General features: G+C 35.8%; 1 protein-coding gene across 1 annotated transcript in view; it reads left to right on the top strand.

The window, feature by feature from the left end:
* LOC112045177 (uncharacterized) overlaps positions 1 to 10,434 on the top strand; it is a 29,018-nt gene extending 18,584 nt beyond the window's left edge. Inside the window, exons 3-5 of the mRNA XM_024081267.2 lie at positions 1,606 to 1,827; positions 3,919 to 4,075; positions 6,846 to 10,434. Of these exons, the coding sequence (XP_023937035.1) occupies positions 1,606 to 1,827; positions 3,919 to 4,075; positions 6,846 to 6,939 (473 nt within the window). The 3' untranslated portion in view covers positions 6,940 to 10,434. The remainder of the gene's footprint in view (positions 1 to 1,605; positions 1,828 to 3,918; positions 4,076 to 6,845) is intronic.
* Positions 10,435 to 20,891: the final 10,457 nt, after the last annotated feature.

Raw genomic sequence — 20,891 nt, 5'->3', positions numbered from 1 at the left:
GTTTTCATTGCCAAAGTTATAAAATTAGATAAGCATATAATGATCGATGGTGAAACAATGGAAATGGAGAATTCCACAGTTTTCCTGGGAGTGACCTTGGATTGTAAACTTCAGTGGGGTGCTCATATAGAAAAACTGTCTGGTAAATTTAGCTCAGCTGCATTTGCCGTGAGAAAAATAAGACAGTTTACTGATGTTAATACAGCTAGGCTTGTTTATTTTGCGTACTTTCACAGCGTATCACAGCTTACGGTATTTTAGTGTGGGGCAAGGCTGCTGATATACAATCTATATTTGTACTTGTACTTCAAAAAAGAGCAATTCGAGCAATATATCAATTAAAATCACGCGAGTCCCTTCGTCAAAAGTTTAAAGAAATAGCTATACTAGCAGTAGCCTGTCAATATATATATAACAGTATAGTCTATGTAAGATAAAATATTAATTTGTACAAACGAAAAGGAGATTTAAACCCACGTCTTACTAGACACGGGCATAAGTTAGTTATTTCTGCATATCGACTCCAAAGAGTAAAAAAATCTTTCGTAGGTTTGGGTGTACTCTTTTATAACAAGATCCCCAAGACTGTGATGGACCTGCCAATGCATAACTTTAAGCAATATGTTAAAAAACATTTACTTAGTCGAGGTTACTACAACATTGATGAGTTCCTTAAAGATAAAAGCGCTTGGAGGCCATTATTTCAGCTTTCACCTTCACACAAAAAGTAAAACTATAAGAAATTGTAATGTTGTCATAAATTGTAGATTATAATACTGTATGATTTAAAAAAAAAAAGCAACTGTTGAGTTCCTTGCCGGTTACTTCTCAGCAGAACCTGCCTTCCGAACTGATGATAGAATCTTTACAAATAGTCAACTGACGAGTCAAAAGTGCTTGTAAACAGAGTCTACTTGAAATAAATGATTTTTTGATCGGTATCAAAGTTGTATAGGTACTATGCAAGTAGTTCGTAGACAGAACATAATCAAATTGTAATAAATGAACCATATTATTCGCTTGTATCATTTATATTTAAATATGCTTGTATATTATTATTGTATAAAATAATGCAATAAAAAAATTCTGTTTATGATTATGATGTGCGAGTAACTCGAGGAATAAATAAATCATAAAATGATAACGCATTAACTTGTGGCACTTTCAATACATTCTGTATTAACTCTAAATATCATCATCATCATTATCAGCCAATGGCCGTCCACTGCTGGACATAGGCCTCTTGCATGGACTTCCAAGCACAATGGTCTCGAGCCAGCGACTACTTGCAACCCGCTTGATATCCTCGGTCCACCTAGTGAGAGGTCGACAAACACTGCGCTTTCCGGTGCGGGGTCGCGATTCCAGCATCTTGGGACCCCAACGTCCATCGGCTCTTCGAACTATGTGGCCTGCCTATTGCCACTTCAGCTTTGCGACGCGCTGAGCTATGTCAGTGACTTTGGTTTGTCTGCGGATCTCCTCATTTCTGATTCGATCACGCAGCTCACTCCATCGCCCGCTGAGTGACTTTGAGCCTTCTAATAAGGTCCATAGTTAGAGACCTATATATATATTTTATATACTAGTTTTTTTTTTCTCCAGGAACATTCTTCTGCATAACAATCCTGAGCAGAACGTTCAACGTGCAAGACAGCGTCATTGGCTGCCTGGCTGGTGTCAGTAGGATAGCAGGATGCTTAGTCTTCGCCCTCTCCCCGAACAGGACTTGGTTCTACACAGCACCGCTGTTCAATATATTCAGCCATACTGGACTCACTGCTGTGAGATCTATCGCCACTAAGAGCGTGCCAGTCGAAGAAGTTGGTAAGTCTTTTTTTATTGAACGAAAATCCTTAAAAACTTTTGCAGGACTTGCAAGTTGCAATTCTACCTCCTTTAAGTTAGAATAGACTGTACTAAAGTACAGTCCTAATGATACAAGATGCCAGATCACAGAAAACATATGTACAAGTTCAATTTAATCCTGTCCAATTTAAATTACGTTTTATAAGGTCAATCCATTACGCATTATTTCTCTTCTTCTTCTTCGTTTTTTTTCTTTTTCTCTTTATCAGTTATTAGCCTCGCCTCGCTATTTCATTTGCGTAAATCTCGTTCCGTAAGAATACGGGGATACAATACCTATGACTTTCACAAATAACGTAGCTTTGTATTGGTAAAAGAATTTTTGAAATCGATTCAGTAGATCCAGAGATTACTCCTAAAACTTTACAAACCTCTACCTACATCTACCTCTTTGTAATATAAGTATTGATATAGGTATTTTTTTTTTAATTTAATATTTATTATTTCCTCATTACTTGTGTTTACTGATGAGCAAGTTTTAAAAATGTCTACATGCTCCTTGAGTAATTGCATCTTAATGTCCGTGCAAGTATGATAATTATATTTTTACATTAATTTCTTTATAACTATGGTCGTTAATATAAAAGCCCATATAACCTATCAAAACTACAATTTATTTACCACGAAATTGCAACTTTAACTAAAATGTATGCTAAAATTTTCTTGTATTTTTCTGTAATGTAACATTCGTACGAATGCTCGTTACAAGTCTACCAGCACCTTTACATGTCAAACTGTCATGATCAAGAATTAAATTAAACAAAATGTATCTATCATAAAGATTATGTAACTTAAAAACGAAAGTGAATCTTAGAAACTCTTTTTAAGACTTTTTGAATGGTAGATGTTTTTCCATAAACTTAAGGTCTGCAGACAAATACAGGTATATAGAAATCTAACTCAAGGCAAACCACATGAACTACGTAACTTTACATAACAGTTTATACATTAGCTATTTGTAATGTAGGTTACTGGCAACTGTTTGCAAGTTTGCAAACTGTAATGATTCGTTATAATTGCTTCCTGAATCTGTATTACGTGCGAGGGGAATACTAAGCAATGATTAGTTTCATTTAAAATTATCTGGTTGCTTGTTACATTATCTATAGCTAGCAGATGACCTGCGGTTTCACCCGCATAGTTACCGTTCTCGAGTGAATACGGAGATAAAATATAGCATATTATTACGATCACAATTCTATTAGTAAAAGTATTTTCAAAAATATTCAATGATTTCCTTCATCAACCTCAATCAACTTTTCCTCTTTATAATTTTAGTATAGATTATAGATATTTTCAAATTTTAAACATCTGATCCGATTCCGGAGGTTGTGAGTTCGAATCCAGTCCAGGGCATGCACCTCCACTTTTCAGTTGTGTGCATTTTAAGAAATTAAATATCACATGTCTCAAACGGCGAAGGAAAACACCGTGAGGAAACCTGTATACCAGATAATTTTCTTAATTCTCTACGTGTATGAAGTCTGCCAATCCGCATTGGACTAGTGTGGTGGACTATTGGCCTAACTCTTCTCATCTTGAGTGGAGAAGCGAGCTCAGCAGTGAGCCGATTATGGGTTAATAATGAAACATCTAATAATATTTACCTACTTAATTCAACTGTCTCGTTGATCCAGCGGTTAGTCTATATATTTTTGGATCATAATGTCCTGGGTTGTTTTAACTCGAGCTTTAAAATATTGTGCTTTTTTTCTTCCAATTTTTTAGTAATATGAATATTAACATAGAGTTGAAAAATTAGTGGTTTATACCCGCATATCTCGGAACCGTTATTCCATCGATTCCGGTCATTGCAATCATCCTAATAGTGACCAGAGCAGCGTAGTGTGATATTTTATATCCATTTACTACACTTATAAAAAAAGTAATTAGAAATTAAGATCGTAGCACAAAAAGTTTACTATCTAATTTTGTGTATAATATGAAATCGAATCTGAAAACTATACACAACTGAAAAAATACAATAGTCTAAAAAAACTAAAATATTATTTTAGACTATTCAAAGTTATTAATTTTATTATTTTCCAGCTAAGCTGAGCTCTGTGATCGGCGTGATGGAAGCTCTGGCTCCTTCGATATACATGCCGACCTCCAGCGTCATATACGTACAAACAATAGACACTTTTCCTGGGGCATTCTATTTGTTCGACGCTGCCCTTACAGTGGTAGCCTTGGCACTATTTGCGTAAGTCCTTTTTCACCTCACTTTCATAAAAACATTATAGACCAAGAGCCTGCGACAGGCTTAAAATCAGTCATCGTATGCCATACCATAGGCCATAGGGTAAGTATGGTAAGAAGTTTGGGTTGCGCTGGCTTTGAAATATAGCATGTTCCAAGGTTTAAGATTCTAACTGTTCATTTACACGAGCGATAGCTGCTACCGAGACGTCGACGTCGTCTCGGCAGCAGGCGACCGCCCCCGACCGCCACCGGGAGTCGAATGCAGTCGGAGACGCCGTCGCCTGCCCCCGCGACTTCGCCGACTGCAGTCGAGTGCCGTTGGCTGCCGCCGAGATGTCACTGACAGTAGTCGGCGACGCCGTCGCCTGCCGCCGAAACGTCGCCGACTGCAGTCGACTGCGGTCGTCGGTAGAGTTGCCACTCGTGTAAATGAACCCTAAAACATTTTACCAACGAGGTATTTTAGTAACATTCTCCTCGGTATAATATGAAAATATCGAAGAATTACGTGTTATACTTGGAGAATTTAAGATCTGAAGTCTTGAAACCTTACCTTCCAAAGCCACCGCGGTCCCGTAATTTTTTTAATACCATATTTGAACGGGATTCCATTGCTGCTCTAATGGGATCTTACCAGATTTGGCTAGGCAGGGAGAACAACACGAGCGGAGGATGGGAGTGTTGATCGATCCTCAAGGAATTCCTTAACCCTACATCCAGCTCACAAGTCCTGGACTTTGCTCAGAGTTTTTCTCTCTACCAAGCGATGGACCCGGCACCCGCACGGTGAATCCATGGATTGCTAAGATATTCGTCTCATATTAGTTTTTACTGTTACTAGTCAACGTTAACTACGTAAGTAGTATTACAAGTAGTATTTCTACTAGTCAGTTTACTGCAATCGCTCCTTATTGGCGAGGATGCAGTCTATAGTGGAACGCGTTTACGTTGAAGATGTCTTCATTCATTAATTATGCCTGTTTTCATAGAAATCGTTCTTTTCATAGAAAATTCAATGTTCTGTTCCTATCTTATTAAGTTATAACGCTTTATATCTCTTATTTTCAAGCTAAAATATCATAATTTTTATATTTTAATATAATTTATGGCTAGTTTTAAGTTAAAAAGTTATCGTGCATTTATTGCTTTCCAAGCAAATTAGGACGGTATTTAATTGATTTTGATAAAATTTAACCGACTTAATGATGGCGAATTTTATGAAAACCTAGTATAAAACAATAAATATAATATGAACACCTGAACAGGTACATCGTGTTTACTTTTAGGTACATCATAACGAGAATCTGTTATATCTGGTAGTTTCTCTTTTGCACACAGGATCTTTTTTGTAATATGTAACATAAAATATTGTGTGCAATAAAGAATTTTAAAAAAAGAACGTGATGTGAAAGTGATTACGTGCGCTCACTTTCAACAAAACGCTGTGGGATTATTATAAAAGTCTTCTTTTATATCAAACCGATTCGTTAAAATGTCAATCAATGGATAAACTTGTTTCGATCAGGCTGACAAGAATAAATATCGCATATTAATTTTTTGTTCTGATGAATGTTGTTATATTCGAACTATTAAAGCCAAATTGGGACGAGAATAATGTAAACAAACCAAATTATAGTGTTCGAAACTGCGGAATAACAAATATTAAGTACTAATTGCATTAAACTGGCAAAAAAGGCTATTTATAAATACATAAGTATCTGCAATGGCAGCGACGCATATTTTTTATATCTGTCATGTTTTCATACTGATAATGATTCGATTATATTTCTATATCTCCTAGTCCTAGGTAATAGATTTCTTAGCGATTTCTGCAGTAGGGCCAATTTGGTACATTAAAAATTGATTATTTGTGCTTGTGTTAGCTTTCATTAAAAAAAATCGGTTGTCTGTAAAGTCGGTTTACTGATAATAGTTGAACGTGACAACGTCATAAGAAAATACTGATGGAATGGTTGCATTTTTCAAAAGAAAATGTTCGTTTTTCTAAAATACTGTTTAATAATCTTCATAAACCAGAATATACTTTATTTCTTGTAAAAAAAGTTGGCAACCCTAGAGCGAGGGAACGACGCATGGCGTCATATTTACGAGTGTGCAGCCGGCTCCATCGAATTATATGACGTTGTCACGTCAACAAAGCTCTATAAAAGTTTAAAATTGATATCTCAAACTAAAGTGAAATGAATAAAATGCATCTAAAGCGATAACATGTCTATATTTATAGATATAAATTAAGTTAAAGTTATTACTAAGTTATTTAATTATCATGTTGATGTAATCTCCAAGGTTGTCTGGTCATTTTAACCTCAAGAGAGCTTCAATAGCTCTACGCTGGTAAAGGGCAGGGTCTGTAGTCATGTGGCACGTCGATGCTCTATCTACAAACGTTAACGTTCGAAAATTAAAAAAATGTATAGGAATAGCATTCACTTTCGACAGGTCACGTGATCAGGTTATCGATCGGATCTGTCATTCCCATACATTGCGTTAGTTATTTATAAGCGTTAGCGTTGGTAGAAAGAGAATCAACCTACCACATGGCTTCAGTCCCAGGACTCGACACCGAGAGGCCGTAATTCGAAACCCCTCCCGCTAGACTCTAGTCGTATCCACTCTTAATACAGTCTTCTCCGCATTATTAGTTATTAGTATTGGTCTTAATAAAAAAAAATTAAAAAAAAAAAATATTACGCATATTTTTGTATATTATATTTATATGGAAAATACCTTAAAATTGTGTTAAATTTCAGATACATCTACGCGCTAGTGAAACGAAGAGATGTAGTCACGGACCCAGACAGTAAAGAAGAATACGCTAGGACAAACGAAGTATCTAGATTTTAAAGCAATATTATTACAGCAATATAGCCCAGTCAATGATGTTACTAAAGTAGGGGACAACTGGCACACTTACAGGGTAGTTTAGTAACATAATAAAAAAAAATAGCCTTTTTCTGTGACTTTATCAAAAAAAGACAGATTGACTGGACACCAGGGGTGTTACCAATTGAATCGTCGGGTCATCAATAATTTCCCTATATGTGCCTATTGCTATGTATGTCATTACGGCTCAGTTGGTAACGCGCTGACTAGTCACTAGTCAGCCTAATTATGCTGACTAGTACGCTATAATGTCAATATCGATAAAAAGGTACATGAAAATGACAATGATGGATCAACGACTCAGATGATAATGTCATAATTACGAACTAAGTAACGCCAATAATTTCAAACCACGTAATAAAAATAATTTTGTCATACGAAATTATGAATTTGGATTTTATAGACGTTCAAGATTTTATTAAATAGATTTTTTACTAATGTACATTGTATCTAAAGGCTGAAACGGGCTAATATTGTTTAATTATTAATCCCACTCCTGAGCTTGTAACTACGAGCATGTGGCACATCGATTCTCTTTCTACGAACGCTAACGTTTCAAAATGACAGATCCGATCACGTGACCTGTCCATAACAAATTTCATTCCAAAATATTTTTTAATTTTCGAAGTGATTTCGCATGTAGAAATAGAATCGATTTGCAAGAATGTTACATACCCTGTATAAGTCTACATAAAAATATTTGGTTTAGTTGAATTAGCGAGATAACGAACTATTACAATTAATGTTATTAAATTTCTTATAAATACAAAATAATTAACGTAAAGTCAGTATAATTTCCTTCTATTAAAAAAAGGTTAAAATAAGACAGGTTTTAAATTTGGTGCTATTTATAAATTTAGTAATTAATTGTTATTTACCATCTGTTATAATAGAAGATGCTTATTAGAAACGACCTTCACCCATCTGTTTATGGATGAAAAGTGTAAAAAAAATTAGTACGTTAAAAAATAGATTACGAGTAGGTTGGCTAAAAATTTCCTGGCAAAACTATTATTTACCATTGTTATTAACTATCATTATTAAGTCTTTGGCCAAGAGTTTTTGAGGCAAACTACTCGCAGCATATTTTTTAACGTACTAAAAGAGATGTCCGAAATTGAGCCTACTTTTCAGAACGATACAGAAATAAAAAATGTACTAAAATCTTGTATATTCTACTACATTACTCCAGAATCTTAGTCAAAATAATATTTGCTAACAGTAAATGTCAAAGTCAATCAATGAATGATATGTCATTGTTAAAAATATTATGTCAAATGTTCTATTTAACAAAGTGACAGTTTCCTAAAGATTTGACGTTTAGAATTGTCGTACTTTGACTAAATGTGTCAAGTTATTATCAAATCCTTATTAAAACTGTCGGTCTGTCAGTTTGACACTGATAATGCAATGAATTTTATGTCAAAGGGATACGAATTGCCCAACAAGTAATTTGTCTAATTACGCAAATATAGATTTCTTATAAGCCCCACGTTCTCTATATAATTGTCCTAATTTATGGCCAATAATTTTCAATTCATACAATTTGGGCCCGAGTTTGTATTGAGACTATATTTCTCCTTTGATATAAAACACTTTCCATCCAATAAACAGATGGGTGAAGGTCGTTTCTAATACGTTTGTTTAATGACATTCAAACTACCTTTGATAACACGAAAATACTTAAGCTAAACACTTTATAATGTTCTTGATATGATATTCTTAACTTTATCTTTAAGTGTTTGGATTATAAAAATTATCAAGTCATTGAGGTCGGTCACATTGAACTTGCAAACGTCCATTGTTGAGAATTACATGAAAAAATTGTTCATTGATGGACGATTCTATTACAACTATGACAATTTATTTTTGAAACAAAACAAAATGCCTTTAAAACCCTTTATTTTTTAAACTGTTTGGAGTCTTGAGGTTCAAGCTATTTTAATCAAAAACCATGCACAGGCATGTAACAAACACATATAGTCAACTGTCACTGTAAAGTCATTCTATCTTTTTACTCTGAGCGTCTTTGCATTCAATTAATTACATATTAAACTTACACCACAGATAAATAACTTATTAACTTAATATCGGTTGTTACTATTTGTTTGTGTAATTTATTATTAAAAAATAATATGAATGATAAACGGAGCTAATTTGTATAAAATAATGTCAAGAGAAGTCAGTCTCTCTTTAAATAATAAGTGTCAATTTTAAATTCACTTCTAACCTTAACAAAAGACGAATAACATATATATTCTCCAGCTTTATAAAAGTAAAGAGTTCAATTTCATAGGATTTGAAGAATTACAAGCTATTGATAAAACATTAGGTTATTTGTGGCCATGGCAATTTATGGTGCGGCCACGGCTTGTATTAATGTGGCTGACCTCCTCCCGTATGAGGCACAAATACCTGCCTAGTAAAGACATATCTCGAGACAATAAAAAGGCTATATTGTCAACTCATATCGGCAGAGTTGACATCTCTCTTTCATCTCAACGCAAGAAAGAGAGAGCAATATTTCGATTTTGTGGTTATTGGTCGACACTATAGCCTTTTAATCGTCTCGAGATATTATATCGTGGTGCACAATAATTAATATGGTAATTATTTTGGGGACATTGGGAAAAACATATAAATAATAATTGAAATTGAATTATTCAAATAAGTATTTTCATTATACTTACACTAGGTGGAGGTTGATTTTTCTTGTATGTTTAGTTATTGTAGTTAACTTAAAATTAACATTTTCAGGCGTAGTTTAAGGTGAATTTTACAATTTCATCACGAAAAGTTATTCGAATTTATCGAGTGTAATAAAAATATAGTGTAAATATGTATTATAATTATGTATTTTAAAAAAAAACATTTTTTCATGACACAGAATCCTCTTATAATAAAAGGACGCACAATCATGTAGAAAATATCACTTAAAAACTGGCCAATTTTGCTTTGACAGTTTTAGAATTTTTGGATAAAAATAATTATACCTGGAGGCCTTTTAATAAAGTCTAATATTCAATAGAATCCCAAATTCAGAGTAAATTCAACCTTAAGGATCTAGTTTAAGGTTGAATTTGAAATGCGACTACTTGAATTGAGTGCTAAGAAGTTGTGTTTGGCACTCATTGAGTAGGGACGTTTTTTGGTCGCTGATTGGGCATCCACTTTTTAATAGGAGATCGATGCACAGAATATCAAATGTATAAATAAATGATTTTCAATGTTGATGTACTTGTAAAATTATAACTTTACCATAACTTATATGCCATATTATATGTAAATAACATATTTATGTAATATTATAATAAAATGGGAGACTTGCCTAGGATTTGCCAGTTGGTTACGCAATATAAGTGAAGACTGTTAATATTTTATAGATTTAAAAAATATAGATATTTTATTTTTTATTTTAATAGTTTAAAATTTAAAATATATTGTTACAAAATGTTGTTTATGTTTATTGAATTTCCATTTTTCCGGTTAAGCGTATGTGTTTAGTTTTCAGTTATCAAAGCACGTAAAGATTTGTGTAAGTGTTTTGTTTGTAAAATTACCAATAATCGTGTTAATGGCATTTAACTGCAAATATTTGCAGTCTGACTATAGCTCAGTTGTCAAATATTAGTTATTATTTATCCACAATACGATATATATTATTTTTGAAGTGTACTTGTACTCCGGAGGGTGTTGGATCGAATCTGGTCCGGGGCACCTCCTACTTTTCAGTTGTGTGCATTTTAAGAAATTAAATATCACTTATCTTAAACGGTGAAGGAAAAACATCGTGAGGAAACCTACATACCAGAGAATTTTCTTTATTCTCTGCGTGCGTACGTGAAGTCTGCCAATCCGCATTGGGCCAGCGTGGTGGACTATTGGCCCCTCTCATAAAAAGAGGAGGGAGACTCAAGCTCAGCAGTGAGGCGAATCATCATCATAATCATCAGTATCATAATCAGCCGATAGATATCCACTGCTAGACATAGGCCTCTTGCATGGGCTTCCTAGCACAACGGTCTCGAGCCACCAGAATCCAGATTCTAGGTCGGATCGGAATATGGGTTGATAATGATGGTCTAAAGTGGCTCAGGTCTGAGCTGGTGGTAGACTTCGGCCGTGGCTTGTTACCACCCTACTAGCAAAGGCGTACCGCTAAACGATTTAGCGTTCCGGTACGATGTCGTGTAGAAACCATCACAGGTGTGTGCTGAATAAACTGTGTGTGGCCGGTGAGCTATATAAATTTAATAATTATAATAATACTAATAAATCCTAGTACATTAAAATACATGGATGTTAATTCGTACATTATTAATGGGTAATTCGTATTATAATAATATAATAATATTAGCTACAGGCCTTACCATTAACATTGTTGCAATAATACCGGATTATGTGCTCCGATAAATTATTAATACTTTGGGAAATGTTTTGATGAATTGTATTTAGTTTTACCGCAAACAAAACTACATACCTATCTTTACCAAACTGGCCGTAATTCTAGCGTGAAACTTATTAGACTTTGTTTACTTTTCGAAGTATGTTTGGCTATAGATGAAGGGCAAGTAAGCATAAAGCTTTGGTTTTTGATCGCGCCGCACGCCGCTGCGGTGTGCGGCGCGCCGCAGCGTTTTGACGGCCTCCGTGGCGCAGTGATATGCGCGGTGGATTTACATAACAGAGGTCCTAGGTTCGATCCCTGGCCGGGTCGATTGAGATTTTCTCAATTGGTCCAGGTCTGGCTGGTGGGAGGCTTCGGCTGTGGCTAGTTACCCTACCGACAAACACGTAACGCCAAGCGATTTAGCGTTCCGGTACGATGTCGTGTAGAAACCGAAAAGGGGTGTGGTTTTTCATCCTCCTAACAAGTTAGCCCGCTTCCATCTTAGACTGCATCATCGCTTACCATCAGGTGAGATTGTAGTAACTTATAAAGAATAAAAAAATAAAAAAAGTGTCGTAAGAGAGCCTTCAGTTTTATCACAAAAACTAAGAATTAATTGCTAGATATTAACAGTGCAACTATTTTACTTGTGAACTTTTATATAAGGTTTAACTGTTTCTTAATAATTTTACCGTTATTATAAAGGAATTTTGTCATTTTAAAGGAATTTTCGGTATTAAATGACGTCAAAGCCCCAAGTTTGCTTTATCTTAAAACGTAGTCTTGTTATGGTTTGCACGTTATCAATAAAGTCACTTATTTATGTAAACCATGCGTATTTTTACAATTTTGCTGTCAATTAAGACCCAAAAAAGTAAACGTAGGCTTAATGAACGGAGTTAAAATAAAAGTTGTATTCCTAAAAGCTTTAAAATAAGGTGCGAACAACGTTTGGCCCAAAACAACTTTCTCCAACCGTTGGTAGGTTGGTAACGACAAAGCACTCGTGATCCGACCTAAATGCATGATAATTTATTAAAATACCTACGTACCTACTACCGACTCGCTTCAGCTTCACACAGATGTAAAATACCAGTTTATTATAGCGATTATTGAAAGTATACAAGACCAGTACGTACAGGGTCACGTACAAAATTCCGAAAACGTTTTCAAATTCCTAAAAGCAAAATTATTTTTTAAACTATACATCGTTATTACGATTTATCACGTATATTTTCCAGTTACGCGCGCTTGCATTTTGGGCGAAAAATATACAGCACTAGTTACCATAAGTAAATTTTGTAAAAATCTAGAGTTAGGTTAGGTTAGGTTAGAACGTCCTCAGCGATAACCAGTTTGGTTTCCGCAGAGGCAAGTCTACCATAGACGCAATAGCGCAGGTGAGGGACCTTGCGGACAGCGCGGTATCCCGGGGCGAGGTGTTGGTGGCGGTGTCACTCGATATCGCCAATGCCTTCAACTCCTTACCCTGGAACTGCATTATGGAGGCAATGAGGTACCATATGTTCCCCCGTTATCTGAAGCGGAATGTGGCGGCTTACCTCTCCGAGCGATCGATTAGCTATCCAACTAGTGATCGATGGTCAGAAAGGGCGATGTCTTGCGGTGTCCCACAGGGTTCAGTTCTTGGACCCCTCCTGTGGAACATTGGTTATGATTGGGTGTTGTATGTTATGTAACATCGTATGTTATGCCGACGATACCCTTGTGACGGCTCGTGGCAGCACTATTCTGGAGGCTAGACGTAGAGCTACAGCTGGTGTAGCCCAAATTGTAGCCAAAATACGGAGTCTTGGATTAGAGGTAGCGCTGCATAAATCCGAAGCCCTATGTTTTCATATGAAAAAAAAAAGGTTAGGTTAGAACCTAAACAACCCAGGTGACAGCAAGGACACTTAAGTTAGTGTTTAGGTTAACCTGTTATTTCACTGAACCAATTTAGAGATTTGTACAATTCAGATTGATAGATTTGTTTAGGGAAAAGATAAAATTGTGTCGTTATTGTAACATTCTCCAGGATTTGATCATACATTTACTTTACAAACACTTAATATACATTTGCATTCTAAATCTATACAATCTCAGAACACGTTGGTTCTAGCCTTGTATATTTTCTTAAACTATTCACTGAATTAGCGTCACTAAGTATACGCGACCAGTACGCAGAAATCGTGTATATTTTCCAGAACTTTATTTTGTTTTACGTTCTGAAACCATACAGTGCTAGAACACTATGAGTGCGTTATTAAGACCTACCAATATTGAGAAATACCGCTTAGCATCGCCTTCAAACTGATCATCAGTTAGTACAAAATATGATATATCGAACTTAGAATGACATTATTTTTCGCTTTTTAGTTTAGTCAGTATGTTTTATGTTTTTGAAGTAGGTTAAATGTTTTTCATTAAAATTTTTTATTCCTTCACTGTTTGAGACACGTAATATTTAATTTCTTGACAAGACAGGTTGCAGGTGCATGCCCCGGACCGGATTCAAACCTACGGCCTTCAAATCAAAGGCAGATGTCATATCCACTCGGCTATTACATTCTTTACTAGGCTACGTAACACAAATTAAACGCTAAATATTTTAAACTACAAACTTTTAATGTAATTTCCTACGGGACATTCTGGTGAGGCAAAGCTGCCGGCGCAGTAGATTCTGCCAACCAAGTAGTAGAAACACTACAAACATACGGATAACACTATAAAATAAACCTACTTGAAAAAAAAATATTCGAATTTAAAAGTTACACAGAAGAAAAGAAAAAAAATTAAGAGTTATCAATCTATATTCGGCTTACTGCTGAGCTCAAGTCTCCTCTCAGAATGAGACGGGTTAGGCTATAGTCCACTACGTAAATTCTCTGGTATGCAGGTCTCCTCACGATGTTTTTCTTCACCGTTTGAGACACGTGATATTTAATTTCTTAAAATGCACTTACCTGACAAGTTGAAGGTGCATGCCTCGGACCGGATTCGAACCCACACCCTCCACAATCGGAGGCAGAGGTCATTATATCATCCACTGGGCTATTACGGCTCTAAATTAAAAATATCTCTTAATTTGTTTTATAAAGAAATACTGTTAGGTATTTTCGAAAGGTTGTTAAATGCTATTTTATTAACACAATAACGGTTTAATATAGATTAGTCGTGAACACGATAAAGCAGTTTAAAAGAGCGTGTATAAACTGTAAACGTCATAGCCATACGCTCCCAATGTGTTATTTACATCTAAAGGTACTGTGTTACACATGCTCTAAAATAGCATGCTAAAAACGTGCTATTAAGTATGCTCCATACGAGCATGCTTATCATCAGATTACATTTGCTAGCAATAAGCATGCTATGTTTAAGTATGCTCCTGAATAGGCATGCTCAAAGCAAACATTCCAATTACACATGCTAATTTGTATCTATTGCTCTCTGTCTAGAGTATCGTGTTAGACAGGGAGAGATGAAGTTGAAGAGAATACAGAATAGCAATGCTGAACGACTAGCACACTCAATAAGCAAACGTGTTCAGACGCGCTAAAAGCACGCCCCCTTCCACCCGCGCAGCAAGTAGCATGCTCACGACTGTTGATTCTTGAGCAAGCTCGAAATAAGCTTACTCATTATTAGCAATTTTGCGATACACATGCTAATTAGTAGCAACTGCTCAGTAGTAGCATGCTTTCTGGCTAGTAATGAGCATGTGTAACAGTAGCTTTATGTTAAAAATATTGGCTACACATTACATGCCATATTTTTATCAGGTTTGTCAATACTTCACGCATTTTTCTACAGTCTAGTTAGGTATTATATACACTTGGAAATGAATTTTGGATATGTGGTGGGTAGAGCCTTTAGACTAGAATAATTTTTTCGAACGATATCTCAATATCGATGAACGATAATTAATTGTAGAGCGTACAAACAGTTACAAAAAAGTTTATGTATCTCAACGGAGAACTGAATTCAACCTTTTCTTCTAGATGGGGGAAAATGCACTTATGAAATCTTGGTCGAGAATGTGTGTTAAATGTTAAGCTTTTTTAAGCCACATTATATCTAATTTTCTTGGTTCATTTGCATTTCTCAGCCGAATTTTCCGGGTAACGACAATACACATCTAAATTAAGGCTGCCTTATTATGGCAAGTCGTTTTAGATGTGAAACAACTATTGGTGTAAAATCGAGTAGAATGCTTCTATTCGAGTCTTCTCTTCTTGACTCCTATGTGTGTGTATCATTATCATTATCAGCAGACGTCTAGTGCTGGACATATGCCTCCCATATGCACAACAGGCTTTTGAACCGCCTGCGGCTACCTGAAACCGCTCGATATCGGTCCACCTAGTGGAGGGTCGACCAACATTTCGTTTTCACTATCGCCATTCCAGCAGTACGTGTGTATACTGTTAAATAATTGTGTTGGAATCCTCAATGAAATCGCAACAGCATCACCGAAGGATTGGGTGAGAGCAGAAGCTTTGCTAAAGTTGAGCCTGGATGGTTGGATGGATGCAGTGGCGTGCACAGGTTTTTAACTAGGGCAAGCACTACTGGTGCAAAAAATGATAAATTCCTATCGCAATACAGGTTTATAGTAAGTTCTCAGGGTAGGCAGGGCATTTTGGTATCTGTGGTGTGCACGCTACTGGATGGATGGATGAATAAGAACTCCGAACGGAACGTCTCTATAGCGACGTCTTATAAAAGGACTTCAGCATAGAGAAACGTTGGGTGCAATAGGATGTAGCAGGAAACAGGAATTAAGTTACCACAACCACATAAATCTCGTGTAAGTCATTACATTATCATTGGAGTACCTAGACTAGTATACCATTAAAGATGTTTACTTGTTTACCAGGTAGACTGACGACATCAAGCGCGTCGCAGGGATTCACTGGATGCAGGCGGCTCAGGATCGTGGATGTTTGGAAGTCATTACAAAAGGTCTATGTCCTGCAGTGGACGTTCATCAGCTGATAAGTTGATGATGATCTGTTTGTAATAAATAAAGAAAGAAAGAAAGATAGAAAGAAAAATATTTTTATTTGGTCAGTAAACTTAAAACTAAGCTTTTATATTTTACAACGAAGAAGAAAATTGAAAGTAAAAGCGCACTGACCAAATAAAGGTCTCTCACTAAGCTTAAAGCTGCAACTAGCTGCAGCGCTGGTTTTCAGTGGAACCCTTTAAAAGGGTGACATCACGGGCGCAAACAACAGTAATCAAAAGTAATAAAATAAGTATAAGCAAAAAAAAAATGACATAAAATAATATAACTACAAAAATATAAAATATAACAAACAATGCCTAAAAATAATAAAAATCACTATAAGTACTACACTACACTAAAAACTAAATAATAAAACTAAAAATAAAAATAAAACTGCCTACTTATCTCTATTAAATGTTGGAACTTTATGATAAAAAATTCTGTTTCTGCTGTGATATTAAATATGTTTTTAATTTACGTTTAAAAGCATAGGTAGATTTAACAGACTTTATAGGTGGTGGCAAATCGTTCCAACATTTAGTAGCAGCAAACTTAAAGCTTCCCTTAAAAGCTGCTGTCTTATGGACAGGTACAGAAAGCCTGAGCAAACAAACAAGGCTTCTTAAGATGCCAAGTTAAAGGAAACATACAATTATTATAACATACGGCAATAGTAAAGCAGCTACGTTGTCCTAGGAATTGTCCCGCATATATTGTCAGGCGCTGCACCTTTGCGAACTAAATATTGATTTTTGTTTTATTTTGGTATTTATCTTGGGCCTCCTTAATCCGGCCCCATAGCAAAATCCGTCGGTTCTAAATATAAACTATCTCCCTATCAATTTTCAAGTTTGTACATCAAGCGATTTTTGATATTTCGAATTATTTTGATTTTGGGAATAAATAAAAAAATAAATTTATATTTTGTTACTGTCCGAATAAATTAGACAAACTCACAGAACAGACAATAGGCTCTCATTCGCACGAGAGTTTTTTTAACGGACGTTATAAAAGCTTTCAAATATTGTATGAAGTTAATGAAGGTCTATTGCCAACGCCCTAAATTGAAAATGCAATACTGCTCGAAAAAAAGCGCCGTGATTTAAAAACGCTTTCGTGAGAACATATACTTGGGAATGCATTTTTTGTATTTGAACGCTTTTTTAACGTCTGTTAAAAAAGCTATCGTGCGAATAAGGGTCCGTAAGCCCTTATTCGCACGAAAGCTTTTTAATAATTTAGTTTAATAAATATAAACTATCTTTCTCTAGCGATTTTCGATATTTCGTAATGAATGACTTTTCGCTTTTATATTTAGATTTTGTGGACCCGTGTATTGTTTAAAATAAAAACAAAATCATCATGAGGCAACGACACACACATCTGATAGAATCAACGCCTGCTTAACTCGTTCAATTGCTAAATTGCTGCGACACTTATTCGTTGCTTACTTATTTAAAAAGGAATCTTTGTCTTTGAAACATAGCGGTTTTTTTTCTTTACTACAGTTAAGTAAATGGCTTTTGTGAGGTCTTTGAATAAATACAAATATAAATATCAGTGGCGAAGGATAGAATTTAGATGAAGGTAAGCTGTCCCAAAGAAAAAAAAATTCATATGGCGTGATACAAACTCCGGTTTATCATATATCTAGATACAGTACAATAATTAATATGCATGGATTTTTAAAGGCGGTGGAAATTAGCTTACATGAACTCTTCGCCGCTGATAAATATAATACTCAAAACAACACATCACTATCTAACCCCAAAGTAAGCATACAGAGTTGCTTGTGTTATGGGTACTAAGGTAGTTGATATTATAATATTCATATACATTTATATAGTGTATAAATACACACAGACACTGGAAAAAACCCATGTTCATCACATAAATTTTTTGCAGTTATGGGAATCGAACCCACGGTCCTGGATGCAGAAGGCAGGCAGGCAGCAGGCACTACCCATTGCGCCACGCGGCCGTCAAAATACATCAATATTCCATGGGCAGGAATTGAATCTGATACCTTCTGTCTGGCCCTTTAGCACTAGACTGTTTTAAGCTATTGACATTTTGTTTTCTTTATATTTGTCACATATGAGATAAAACTGATGCTCAGAAGTGGTATGATAAATAAATATGCTGGAGATAAAGTCGGAATCTTAATTCAATTCTGAAGATCAAAAGCGTGCGCGAAGATTCGTATCTTTCCAATTGAAATAAATCATTTGGCAGTGGGGGATTAATGTATTGTAACTTGCCAATTTTCGGCGTAATTTGGCGCGAAGTATTGGGATGAAAATTAAATTTCCCCTCGGCTTTATGGTTATTATACCTCTAAATATCTCGATGCTCTGATATTTCCAAGAGAATTTGAAATGTTTGATACATTAATGTATCTAATGGCGAAATTGGTACCTACTATATAATTCGATTGAACCGTTAAAGATTAAGAGGCGCGGAGAGTGTCAGCCAAAATTCGTAGTTAATATAAATATGCAGAAGTAAAAATTTCGTTTCACATAACTAGATTTTTAAGATTTAATACTACACTAATATTAATTAAAAAGGAGGAAAGATTTGTACTTTTGTATGTTTACGAATTAACTCAGAAATTACTACACCAATATGACAAAACTCTTTCACTAATAGAAAGCTACATTATCAGGGAGTAACATGGGGTATATAACATCACGCTACGATAAATAGAAATGGAGCATCAATGAAAAGTGTGGCAAAAACGGGAAATAAAATTTCCTTCTGAAAGCTTCCACTGCATTGGCTGTGCGTAATAGGTTCAGTTACTAAAAATATGTGTGTGTTTTGTGTGTGTGTGCGTATGCGTGTGCGTATGTGTGCGTGTTTGCGTGTTTGCGTGCGTGCGTGCGTGCCTACGTGCGTGCGTGTGCGTGTGCGTGTGTGTGTGTATGCTCTTCTTTTGTGCTACTGAAGCGAATTGATTGAAATTTAGAATAGAAATAGGTTTATTCTGGATTAAGCATGAATTTGGCTCCCATCTGTGAAATACTGAATTCCACGCGGACGAAGTCGCGAGCCTCTGCTAGTTACTTATAAATTAGATTGTGTTGAGGATAAGCCACTATAAGTAGGTAGTTCCTGTGCATGATTTAATCATATTATACAGGAAATCCTATTTTAAAGCTAAAGGAAAGAAAAATCCATACAAGGTAAAACAGCTTTAATAAAAATGAATGAGGGCACTATCACAAACAATTTATACTGTGCAGCAAGAAACCCGGATACTAAACTAGTTAAAAAGTAGCTAAGTTAACTCCAGAGGGATCTCTGTGTTGAGGCTGGACTGAAAAATTAACGTACTAACTATATTGTGTTGCGTCGGTTCACATTAGGGTATTTTTTTGAAAAATATGACAATAATAAATTTTTATTAGTGTTTTTATAATTTATTCTGTTTTTAACCCCCATCGCAAAATAAGGGATGTTATAAGTTGCTGTCTGTCTGTCAGTCTGTCTGTAGCACCATAGCTCCCGAACGGATGATGCGATTTCAATTATTTTTTTTTGAAGTGAAACTTCTTTAGGCGCATGAGGGTAAAATTTTTACAGATATAACGTCACGCCGGTATGCAACGGAAGTGTCGAAAAAGAGAGAGAGAGCGATCGAGACCGATTGAGAGAGAGTAAGACAGGGCGAACGTAGCATGAAGCAACTAGCCGTGGAGTGAGAGTAGGGAGCAAGCAAGTGAGAAAGATTGAGAGAAAAAGCAAGACAGAGCGAACGTCGTATCACGCACAGTGCTATGGAGTGAGAGGTGGGAGAGAGATTGAACGAGAGAGAACGAGACGTTTTGAAGAGAACAGAGTTTTTTTCAAATCCTTGGAGCCAAATTTTAAAAAGTAGATACTTGACATTAAATACCCGATTTGAAGGGAAGCTCAAGACACATACAGAACAGACTTTCCCGGAAGCAGAACCCCATGTGAGAAACCCTTAAAGAAGGAAAAAATTTCAACCCGTGTGGAGTTACGATTGGTTCCAGAGAGGCGCGGTGGATGCAATATCCGAGTAACAACTTAGTTAGCGCATCAATGTACACTAAGACACTCGACCTCACCAGTTGAAGATCTTACACAGCAATATATCTCTTATTGTATACTAATGAAGATCAAAATTGCATAAACAATTTTTGTATGTAAAAAGCACTCTTGTGACATATAAGGCGTACTTGCTAATAGCACCAGTCATTGGCTGGTTAAATATCTATTTACCGACTTATAAGCTTCGCTTGATTATTATATCTATCAACTCATATTCGGCTCACTGCTGAGCTCGAGTCTCCTCACAGAATGAGAGAGATTAGGTTAACAGTCCACCACGCTGGCCCAATGCGGATTGGCAGACTCTACACACGGAGAGAATTAAGAAAATTCTCTGGTATGCAGGTTTCCTCACGATGTTTTCCTTCACCGTTTGAGACACGTGATATTTAATTTCTTGCAATGCACACAACTGAAAGGCTGGAGGTTCAT

This window comes from Bicyclus anynana, chromosome 20 (assembly GCF_947172395.1).
Source record: "Bicyclus anynana chromosome 20, ilBicAnyn1.1, whole genome shotgun sequence".
Lineage (NCBI taxonomy): Eukaryota > Metazoa > Arthropoda > Insecta > Lepidoptera > Nymphalidae > Bicyclus > Bicyclus anynana.
This window is presented reverse-complemented; position numbering and strand designations above follow the sequence as displayed.